This window comes from Salvia splendens, chromosome 18, assembly GCF_004379255.2.
Source record: "Salvia splendens isolate huo1 chromosome 18, SspV2, whole genome shotgun sequence".
NCBI lineage: Eukaryota > Viridiplantae > Streptophyta > Magnoliopsida > Lamiales > Lamiaceae > Salvia > Salvia splendens.
In genome coordinates this window covers 10,655,269-10,667,295 of record NC_056049.1, presented here as the reverse complement: position 1 = coordinate 10,667,295, position 12,027 = coordinate 10,655,269, and the positions used below count along the sequence as shown (strand labels likewise).

The 12,027-nt window shown below is 37.3% G+C and overlaps 1 protein-coding gene across 2 annotated transcripts; it reads right to left on the bottom strand.

Annotated features, from left to right (window-relative positions):
* Window positions 1-8,705: 8,705 nt before the first annotated feature.
* On the bottom strand, window positions 8,706-12,002 carry LOC121775884 (SAGA-associated factor 29 homolog A-like). Of its 2 annotated transcripts, none has more exons than XM_042172964.1 (9): window positions 11,725-12,002; window positions 10,981-11,074; window positions 10,635-10,711; window positions 10,272-10,381; window positions 10,052-10,137; window positions 9,865-9,918; window positions 9,205-9,355; window positions 9,087-9,100; window positions 8,706-8,987 (listed from the first exon to the last, which is right to left on the bottom strand). In XM_042172964.1, exons 1-9 carry the CDS (start codon window positions 11,840-11,842, stop codon window positions 8,885-8,887), a joined length of 807 nt encoding a protein of 268 aa, XP_042028898.1. In that variant the 5' UTR covers window positions 11,843-12,002; the 3' UTR covers window positions 8,706-8,884. The 2 variants fall into 2 exon arrangements, with proteins under 2 accessions (XP_042028898.1, XP_042028899.1); XM_042172965.1 differs by having other exon boundaries at window positions 10,272-10,378; window positions 11,725-12,001.
* Window positions 12,003-12,027: the final 25 nt, after the last annotated feature.

The window sequence follows — 12,027 nt, the reverse complement described above, 5'->3', positions numbered from 1 at the left end:
GAAGACACATTTTACTGCACATGGTGAGAATTTGTCACGATCATTTTTGGGTATGTGAGCAAATACGGAGCAACCGAAAATTTTGGGTTCGAGGTTGAGAGAAGTAGGTGTCGAGTGTTTGGAAGAAAAGACCTCTAGGGGGGTTTTAAAGTTTAGGATTCCTATGGGAAGACGATTGAGGAGGTACACGGCTGTTGCGATAGCTTCTGGCCAAAAGGATTTAGGAATGTTAGACTCGATTAGGAGCGCACGGGTGATTTCAAGAATGTATCGGTTTTTTCGCTCGGCTACCCCATTCTGTTCTGGTGTGTATGCACATGATGTTTGGTGGACAAGGCCTTTTTCGGTGAAGAAGGTTTTCATTTTCGAGTTCACATATTCCCTCCCATTGTCGGATCTAAGGATTTGAATCTTGGTGTTGTACTGGGTTTGAACAAGACTATAGAACTTAGTGAATTTCTCAAAAACTTCTGATTTTGTTTTCAAAAAATAAATCCAAGCCATACGAGAAAAATCATCAATGAACAACAAAAAATATCGAAAACCTTGTCCCCCAGTAATCGGGGCTGGTCCCCACACATCAGAGTGAACCAAAGCAAACTGTGATTTTTCTCTAGTATTGTTCAATTTAAAGGAATGTCTATGACTTTTTGCTAAAACACAAGTTTCACAATTCAAAACATGTGAAGAAGAAACTAACTCAGGAAAAAGTAGATGGAGATATCCTATAGAAGGGTGCCCTAACCGGCGATGCAGGAGCCAAATCTGTCTGTCTTTTAGTCCTTGAGTTAGCATCGCAGTACTTTGTTGGGCTATCTCATCCACGTAATACAGTCCTTGCCGCTCAGTGCCACGCCCAACTATCATCCCCGTCTTGATATCCTGTAACATGCAAAAACGAGGCTGCATCAGTAATTTGCAGTTAAGATCTTTTATGACATGACTCACAGACAAAAGTTTGTGGGACAAAGACAGAACATAAAGACAGTTTGAGAGGCGAAGGGTTGGTGAGAGAGTGATAGTCCCCGCCCCCTCTACTTGTGCTAAATCCCCACTAGCTGTTTGAACATAATGTTTTGTGGATTGAGAAATATCGAGAAAATCTGATGCATCAAAAGACATTGTGTCGGTTGACCACAATCAAAAATCCAGTGGTGGTCTTTCTGGCCTATGTTTGAGGATGATGAATATGCTAGAGAGCTTGGTATGAGTTAGAACAAGGGATGGAAGGATGAAATTCGAACTTGAGGGGTGTATTTCTGGATTTTTGAAAATTTTGGGGTGCCTTTTGAAATTTCTTGGTCAGATGGGGCTTAATGTGAAATGTAAGGTTTGACTGTGGGGAAATTTGAGAGGCATTTTTCGGATGGGGCTCATTGTGAAATAAAGGGTTTGGCTGGGGGGGATTTGGGAGGTTTTTTCCGGATGGGGTTCTCTTTGGGATAAAACAGAACTGGTCGGGAGGTGTGAATTAAACACTCCACCCCTTCTCCATTCAACCCTAGCCGCCTCCCTCGCAAAATCCGCCTCTCCTTCGGCCGGAACCCTATTCCCTCCCGGTCACCTGCACTGCCTCCACTTGCTGTCGGAACCCTTATTTTACCTGATGTCCAATTTTTGGTGGTAGCAATTGATGTCATGGTTGTGTTGGTCGGAATCTTGCTGCTGGTGGGGGTGTTGCTGGCTCCGCCGCCGCCGCTGAGGTGATGCAGAGGTGGAGGAGGGGGCGGTCTGGAGGTGTTGCAGATGCCGCCCATCGCTCCGTCGGTGTAGGTGGCTCTGTCGCCATTTTCAACTACCGCCGCTGCCCTTCCACCGCTACTGCCACCGCCGCGTTTCCTATTCTGTCGTGAACGCTTCATCTCTTGCCACAAGTCAGGATACCCGTGGAGATGAAAGCACGTCTCCTGTGTGACGTTTTCCTCCACAGTGGGAGCAATTTAACTTGCTCTTATCTTCCTCTGGTTTCCGATTTGTGCTGAATTTGGTTGCCAGTGGGTGGAACGGTAGGCTCCGGTCAAACGCGCCAAGTCCGGTGGCAATTCCAGATTGGTCCGATTGGGCAGATTCTTGCTTGAGAACTTTGTCATTGACCGCTTCTCTTCTCACCATTCCGTAAGCTTTTCGGACGGTTGGTAAGGGATCTTGATTTAGAATTTCTCGTCTGATCTTGTCATACTTTTCATCCAGGGCCCAAACGAATTGATATAGCCTATGCCTTTGAATGTGTCTGTTGTATTTGTCGATGCTTTTGGGGCGGTCCATGGGGTTGGGATCTCTGGCATCAATTGAAATCCATAAATCTTGGAATTTATTCCAAAGAGCTTTCAAAGTCATATCTCCTTGCTTCATTGACATGGCTTGTCTGTGTAGGTCATGAACTTGGAATGGATCTGCTCCACTCCCATATGTGATAGCCAGACCTTCCCACAGGTCTTTGGCTGTCTTGTATTGGGAAACTTCGTTAACAAGGCTGGTTTCGAGATTACTGATAATCCAATTGAAACAGATGTGATCCCGTTGCTGCCATTTTGAGTAGCCGGGGTCGTCGGATGGAGGGGTATCTGAACCTCCAGAGATGTGAGACGTCAGTCCCTTTCTCCCTATTGCTCTCTCCATCAAATTGGCCCAAAGGGGATAATTATCCCCATTGAGTTTGGTTTTCAGATTGATCTTTCCTAATGACTCCAGTTGCGGTTGTAGCTGTTTTGTGGAGTTTTCGGACTTGTTTCCAAATTTATTCATGAATTTCATGAATTCGGCAATTGTGCCGCAAAATCTGCCATGGTTTCTGTTGGGATTGGTTTGGTATTTTCTGTGTCACAATCTGACATCTTTGGTTTTGGTTTTGCAGGGATAATGAAGGAAAGGCCGAGAAGGGTATGGGACTATGATGACATTCCTCTGAGTCCCCAAATTGAAATTTCCTGCTCTGATACCATCTTAAAGATGGTAATCGAGAGAGGTATAGATAAGTTGGTAAGGCATATTGAGAGTAGGAAGTAGAAAGAAAATATTTCTTGTATGTTTTTCTTATTCTTTAGACATGCTCATCTCTTTAGTATTTATAGGGAGATTTGTGACCCTTTGAGTACACTAATAAATGAGTATTGGGACTACACCACAACTAGGAACTCTACATCATTAAATATGTTCTAGGAACTCCACTGCAATGAATGAGGGACGACCATTTATGATGTCTTTTTCCAACAATAACAATGTATAAGCACAGCTTATAAGCTTCTAAATTCTTGAGATGTGTTTGACAAAATATAATAAGTGTTTATATATATATATATATATATATATATATAGAGAGAGAGAGAGAGAGAGAGAGTCCCATTATAGCAAATCCACTCTTAAAGATCGAATTAGAGACCAAATTTGGGCCCTTAGATCTTAAATTTGATGGATTAGATTAGATAATCAAGGGTTATTTTTCGCACTTCATTGCATACTCAATTTACTTCAATGCGGGGGTATTTATGTCATTTCATAATTAGGGTAAAAAATCAAAATCACCAAAAATTTACTCGTCCCGCTTACGAGTCTTCAGCTGTAAACTTCTTCTCTCTCAAAACTTCTCTCACTAACCTAGCTAAAATCCGACGAAGAATCTTCATTTTCATCGGTCATCTCCGGCAAAAACGACATTCATCGACGATTCAGCACTTTGATCAATCTGTTCAGCATTTAAATCGGTAGATTTAGCATCTACATCGAATCCACATATTCAAAATGGTTGATACTCGAAAAAGTTCGACCGAAAATTCTGGCCTCCACTTGCGTTTTGGTCGATCTTCTGGTGAAGGTAATACACCTTTGAAGCTTTGCAAAGTTCTTAGTCTTAATTTACATCATCTAATTCCTAACTTGGAATATGATTTTTGTCAAAATAGTAGTAAAATATACTCGCAAGCAGTCGGGTAAATCAAAGACGGTCAAACAATCAAATCTGAAGCCCGATACAGATGCTGGAAACAAAATTCCAGATCCAGAAGGTAAAACCTAGAAATTAAATTGGTAAAATGAAGAAATAAATTATCATAATGAGGTAGCAGAGTATTCCAAGTGAACTGTCTATAATTGTGGATGATATGTTGTATATTGATATAATGTTTCTTATGAATGGGTTTAGGGTTTTAGGATTAAACTTAAGTGTTGTGTTGTTTCCACATAAAAATGAACTACATATTCTAATTTATGATATAATAACCTCATGTGATGAAGTAATGCAAGTAATCTGTTTTACTATTATCTATAACCTAGTTGTTGTGAAGTATTGAATTGATATAATGAAGTTATCTATGTATTAAATGAAGTAATATACACTGACTGGATGTTTGTAAAAGGTTTAGAAGTAATAATCTATTGCACATGTAAATAGATAGTAATGAAGTTAAAGCCCTACTCCTACTGTATAAAGCTAAGAAGTAGTAAATTGGTAAAACAAAGTAATAAAACATGATAATGAAGTAACAGAGTCTAAAAATGAACTATCTATTTACTGTGTTGCATGGGTTTAGGGTTTTAGGATTAAACTTAACTGTTGTGTTGTTTCCACATTGAAATGAACTACGTATTCTTTTTAATGAAGTAATAAATTGGTAAGATGAAGTAATAAATTATGATAATGAACTAATATAAATGACTTGTTTATACAGTAGGGTTTATTACTAAAATGAAGTAATAAATTAAGATAATGAAGTGTTGTACTTATTATATGAAGTATATGCACATAGTACTGTAGTAATGATATATTTTGATGGAGTAATATTATTATTATAAATTGAAATATTCTATTTCCTAAATTTTTTTTATTGTACTTCATTCTCACAGTTTATTACTCCATTCGTGTGGTCTGTTACTTCATTACATAGGTCTTCTTCCCCATATGTGCGAATCAGCATTATTATGGTATTTGCTTTTGCTTCAAAAGAAGTGGAATTGTTGTACTAGATAACTCTGGAAATGGCAACAACAATGATCTCACCATCAATTATGGTGACATTCCAGAGACGCTGGTTTGTATTCTTATCATATGATTGAATTTTATTAGACTTACATATGAAATTGATACACAACTAAAAATAACATATATTTGTTTTATACATGCATAGATCATATTTTTGTCACTTCCTCACACAAACAGGTCTTCACACACAGTGCAAGACAATATCCAATGCTAAAATACAAAGATTCAAAATGCCATGGAGAATTTCTGATAATGTTGAAGACCGTGGAGTATTTCTAATGCGCCACATGGAAATATACAAGGGTTAGCGTGAAGGTTGCTGGAACTGTGGCTTAAAAAAATCAAGTTTAGGTGTGCTCCAGAGCTTGAGGGCCAAATATTGCTCAGCGTTGATGTTAGCAAATAACAGCTATGAAAGCTTCAACAGAAAACACGTTACAACAGCATACTACGAGGAGGAAAGCAAACACCATGTAATAGATGTTGAGAAAATGATTGCAGCATATTTGAACAAGAAATGATGATTTTAGCAGATTAAGTTTTGTAATACTCATACATCTGTTTTGAGCAATTGAAAATAAAGTACCACGCTTTTTAATGTTGTTCATTATTAGCTTTAAATACTGCATTGGGTAATGGATATAGTTCATTGGGTAGTAAATTGGTAGAATGAAGTAACAAACTACAAATTTGAAGTATCAGACTCTAATAATGAAGTAACATACTCTAATTATGAACTATATATAACCTCATGTGATGAGGTAATGCAAATGATCTGTTTTCATATTAACTATAACCTAGTTGCTGTGAAGTACTGAATTGCTATAATGAAATTATCTGTGTACTAAATGAAATAATGACATTTTACTTTATGTCAATTAATAAACTAAACTATAGAACTTTTAAAATATTTACAGCTTCAACAATAAAAAAACATCATAATAAAGAACAACATAAGCCATTATAAAAACACTTTAGTCTATACTCTTTAAGATTGCAAAAAGTTTAAACAAATTCAAATTCAAATTCAAAGTGTAAATGAATTAAGAAACTACAGGAATGAAGTACAGAACTTAAAGAATGAAGTACAGAACATATCCCACTGAAGTAATAAACAATTGAACAGAACTACTGGAACAGAACAGAACAACAAGCCTCAACATTGTTGTTTCCTCTTTTTCTTCTTCTTCTCCTCCTATATCTTGTCATAATTCCTTGAATCATGCCGACCAACCTCGCCACATTTGGCACATTTCCGACCAGGCTTGGACAACTCTCTTAATTGTTTCTCAAGGCGGGAAAGACGTCGATCGGAACCCTTGGTGCTGACAACATCAGGTGGATGAACTTCTATTTCACTAGGGACTTGTGAGCCATAAAAATTCTCAATCATCTGTCTCTTTTCACTTATGGACAATACATTTCCCTCACCAAGTACTTCTTTTCTCACATAGTAGTTCATTATGAGTCGTATTGATCGCATACAAATTACTGTTAGCGGAAAATCAAAACAAAAATCAAATCAAAACAAAACAAAACATATTCATTCAACAAGCATATAAGTTCATTCGGCTCTATTAATACTTCATTATAATCACACAGTAGTTCATTATGAGTCGTATTGATCGCATACAAACTATTGTCGCATACAAACTACTGTTAGTGGAAAATCAAAACAAAACAAAACATATTCATTCAACAAGAATATAAGTTTATTCAGTTGTATTACTACTTCGTTATAATCAAAGATTAGTTCATTATGAGTCGTATTTATCGCATACAATACAGAGCATGTCAGCATACATATTACGATAAAATCTTCATTAGTGTGTTTGTTAACGCATTAATTCGACCTTTTACTTTATTATGAATCTGTTTACACTATAGTATGAAAAAAATTTTAATTACAACCTTCAACTGCGTTACTTTCTCCTTCTAACTCTGAATCTGAATCTGAATCGAATAGAGTGCCTCCTTGATATTGTAGATCATCTAGAATTGATCCAATACTAGCTTCTTCATTATTGGTCGATGAAGATCCATCTTTAACCCCAGAATTTGTCGGTGTCGTTCCTACTCCATCGAGACGCAGATGAATTTCACGTGTGGGATTCTCCATGGATGACAATTGAGGCAGATCGTGAATTGAAGGAATTGCGAAAACTGAGGCAGATCGATCGAGAATTTGATGCAGATCGCGATTGTCCGGCGATGCAGATCGTGAATTGACGCAATTGCAAAACGATCGTGAATTGAGGAAGCAAAACTGAGTAAGCAAAACGTGATGGAGGTAGAACATGAATTGAAGGAATTGCAGATTGAGGCAGATCGCGATTGAGGTAGATCGTGGAGATCGATGCAGATTGAAGAAGATGTTGATGCAGATTATACATCTAACGTAAATTGCGAGGAAATTGAAGAAGATTGCGTAAAAATTGATGGAGATTAATAAACTGATTTCCAAAAATACTCCTCAGCATGTTTTAATTGAATAAAATATTAAATTAATTGTAAATTAATCCTAACCACAAGATTAAAAAAATGGAGGGCCCTAATTTGGTCTCTAGTTCGACCCTTAAGAATGGTTCGACATTGATCACAACTCTCAGCCGTTATTAATGAGCTAAACTATAAGTACATGGTTGTAGTTTAAATAAATTTTATTTATAAAAAAGCCCTGATGATTTCTATGTCCGGCCCTGTTTATTGGTAGACATCACAGATTTTAATTCAAAATTGTTAAAATATGAGAGTTGAAGAGATAAAGTAAGAGAGAGAATGACAAAAAATATGGAGAGAGAATCACATATTTTTATATATTAATTTTTATAATTAATGTGACAGATAACTTTTTTCAAAAAAGAAAACGTGATATATTGTGGGATAAACTAAAAAGTAAAGTGTGACATCTATCTTGAGATGAACAGAGCGTGAAACTAATTATGGCAGATCAATAAAAATAAGAAGATAAAACTATTTTTGTGGATAAGGAACATAATATTTTATTAATTGGTTCATGTACATATTTCAATCATAATTTTTGATTCATTTCAAGTCAATATCTTAAACGTATGTTGACAATGTAGGTCCTTCCTCTCCCTTCATAGTCTCACTGCAACACATTTTTTATAGTCTCACTGCAACACATTTTTTTCTTGATTCTATACCACAAAACTCAAATCACGCCCCTCTTCATTTCTCTCGCATCATACACACACAAATAAACACAAGGCACAGTGGTTGCGCTCTAGTCCGCCCGACGCACCGTGGGGTTGGAATGTCCTTCAAAGACCAAAACTAATGAAATTTTCCGGTCGTCGTTGGCCATTGGTGGGGTTCGTAGACCCCCCTCCAACCCTATCTGGGTCGTATACTGTCCCCAACTAAAGTGTACCCAAATTTCAAGCATTGAGGTCAAGGTTTATTGTAAGGTGGGTAGATTTGGTGCACGCAATGCTTGCGCGTGCATGGGAAGGTGTACGGAACCAGCAACGATGAGCAGGAGCAGTTATTCAACTGGACCGTTCAACAGCTAAGAAAACAGTGAGAAACTTAGTTGTTACGTTTAATCGAGGCAGTTAGCTACCTAACTATCACTCGATCATCTCTATTGTATCTGTGAGTTCATCGTCGAATCTTGATCGCCACCACTATTCCGGTGAGCCTGACGTCAGCTTTGCACCATAAACGAACTTACCAGAAAAAAATTTATCAATGCATTGGCACAATATAATTGCAAAATAAATTGCATTACTCTCCAATACTACAGTGTGATCATCCTGTTTAAGTTACGGTTAGATTCTACTAGGATAATAGATACATTAGGCACAACGCCTCTCTCTCGCACACGTAGACATACACTCACTCAACCTAAGAAAACACCGCTTTACAATGATAATTAGCATATAATCACTGACGAAATCCATCTGGAAGGGCGACAACCCTGTGGAATGGCACCACCCGTTTCGGTAAATTTCCATCCTCTTCATCATCGTCAAATTCCACAACATAACTGCAAAGAGCCAAGAAACATAGTTTGGTGGTTCAGAATCTCATGTCATCTGAAGAAGAGGGTAATGTGAGGGAAAAAAAGAGGTGCAGAACTACTTACTCGTCGATTTTCCTCTACAAAATAGAGAATTCACGAGCATTGCAGTTTGGATGAGAAAAATGGTGGTTAGTTCACTCTGTTTTATAGGGGAATGTGATCAATAAGCACCAACAAATACCTTACGGGTCTGGCATACAGTTGCTTTATATAGCGCTGTGGTCTCTGGATACACAGCTAAAACATGCCTACCAGTAGGAAAGTCGGGGATGTTCGACAGATCGCTCCGTTTTGGGAAAGGTATGATATGAGACATAGGCAGCTTGTATTTTCTGAGAGCAGAAAACAGATTTTGTTAGATGCCAGAGTTATAAAGTAAATGTCTCATAACTCAATAATAAGATTCAATCAGAAATTTCATTACTAAACAAAGACTATTTTGACTTAATCCGTGAATAAATTTCTTAGAAAGGACACTGTAAAAGTGTAACAGTTGATGGTGTTGTTTGCATGTGTACAAAATAGCAAATGGAAATTTATCCTGCATAAACAAATTACAACCTTTAAACCATGACAGCTACGAACATTTTACCGTGTAAATTAAGTTATCTATCTTTACAGAAATTGACCAAAAGAAGTTGCACAGCATTTCAAGGATATTAGTTTTCATGTCAAAATGAACAGCAATCCTTGAGCCAATTTAACTCCAATACTAAGAAGAGAAATCTAAAATAAAACTAAAATAGTAACAGCCATGTACAGGACTAAAAAAACACAATTATTATGCAGAAATATTCAAATTGTCAAGTAGAGTACACTGTAAAATTAGGAAGGCATTTACCTCTGCACAGTACTCTCTTCATCTTCACCGGGGTCCTCGTCCAGCACCTCAAATCTACATAAATTAAATTATGGCATGCAAACAGAATATAAATTAATGTACTTTCTCGAAAATGCCAAACTTCGTTTAATCCCAGTAAATAAAAATCAGAGCTGCTCAATAGAGTTGTTAAAAGCTGGAAACCTACTCTCTTGTTTCCTTGTCAAAATGGATTACTTTCACCACAAACCACTCATCCTTTCCGGAATTCTCTTGAGTGATCCTGGCTGCCACCTAAATCATTTGGAGGTAAGAATTCAGGAGGCATTAGCAAGTCCATGCCATAGTAAGACTCACATGAAAATAACAAGAGGCCGACCGCAAAATTGATAAGAAAACGGGATTGAATATGTACGCTGGGCACATACTTGTTCACCCTTCAAACTTGCCAATGACTCCAGATGACTTCTCATTGAAGGAGAGAGCCTCGGGACTTCTGAATCAGCCTTTACCCTCTTCTTTTTCTGCTCACTGCCTTCTGTGATACATGAAGTTCTTAAGTAATATTGATGGACAATAGAATACAAATATGAAATGTGAGCTAGAAACTTATCAATTGATTCCCATGTTCTCTCTATTACTCATGTTTATTTCTTCTACCAATTGAAAAAAATCTATGATATGCCTAGCTTTCCCCGACCAGTTACAGTTTCCGCAGTCTCAAATCTTGAATGACAAAGATGCATAAACAGTTAGTCCCATTGAAGATTAATTTTTGGAAGGGTACAAACCTATCCGTCTCCGATGTTGTCCTTGAGTTCCAGAAGGCATTAATGCATCCAGTTGTCCTAACAATTGATTGGAAATACTGCAGGAACAATGATAAAGGAGAGCTGAGAAATCTAGCATTTTTCGATAAGTGGTTATTATCAGTAGTAGACATTGAAAAAGTCATTACAGATAGATTGTTTTGTCTATGAGTGTGCAGGGAAGGGGGATATTAGAGGTAGTAGCAGTGGAATATTCATACAAGATGAAGTTACTAACTTCAGAGGCCTCTTGACGTAAAGTCCTTATGTTCATAAGAAAACTGAAACTACAAACTCAGAAAATAAGAATATCACTGTTAAAACGTACCTCACTTCACTCTCTGACAGTTCTTTGGCTTGCATATATAACATCTTAAGCTTCGATAGTGAAGAATCACCCGGCTTTTCAACCACCTCCGGTGCTGCTTGCACAAACAAAAGGTGAAGTATGATCCACAAATGCTAAAGTCACTGGATGATCAAATAATCAAGTAATGTACATACTTAAGATCATATAACTCGCGACAACATAGAACATAACAAGGGAATTTTAGTCCGCAATAAGAACAACCAAATCAGACTATTCCCACAATATCAATTATGTACTTAATCATTTTCAGATTTTCGAAGATAGAAACAACCCGGGCTCTCAATCCCGGTCAAAGCTCGTCTGAACTCAACTCATAGCCTTGTCATATGAAGCTCATTTTGAGCTAAACTGATAATTAAACAAAGCACACATAATATTTCAAGCATGAGCTCATTATCAATCAGCTTATTCACACCAATCCCTAAACACAGGAATCTAAAACTTTCCAACTCAGCGTTATTCTAAGCTAAAATTCACGCCTGTAACCGAAACAACAAACAATACATACTTAAAATCATCATTAACTCGCACTTTCCACGCTTAATTGTGGCAACCGTAATATCCAATTAAAGACAAGTGAGTAAAAAAGGTAACTCGCAATTCTGATCAAATTTAACGGTCCAATCGAGAAACACAAAAAACAAATTATCAATAAATGCAAATAATAATAATAATAATAATCAAAGCTCCATAATGACTCACACAAAATCAGCTTCTTATGCATCTTGTTGATCTCGACAAGCACCTCCTCCTGCTCTTTCCTCAACCGATCGAGCTCCTTCGAGTTGTCAAGGATTCCGGCAATGTCCGGCGACGACATCGTTCTGAGCCGACTCGGAAATCGCGCTAACTCAGCAGCCTCCACGAATTTCGGAGGAAAGCAAGCAATCCGAAGAAATTCAGCTCCGCGTTTTCATCTGCTCGAGAAATTCAGGTGTTTTTTCTTTTTCTTTTATTGAAAAGAAATAAATTAATTAATTTATGACAATTGTTAATTTTAGAGAT

Coding starts and splice junctions, on each gene's coding strand:
- LOC121775884 (XM_042172964.1), bottom strand. CDS start 11,842: ATGTCGTCGCCGGACATTGCCGGAATCCTTGACAACTCGAAGGAGCTC. Junction 10,382..10,634: donor ACAACATCGGAGACGGATAG/GTTTGTACCCTT, acceptor CATGTATCACAG/AAGGCAGTGAGCAGAAAAAG. Junction 9,356..9,864: donor GAAGAGAGTACTGTGCAGAG/GTAAATGCCTTC, acceptor TTCTGCTCTCAG/AAAATACAAGCTGCCTATGT.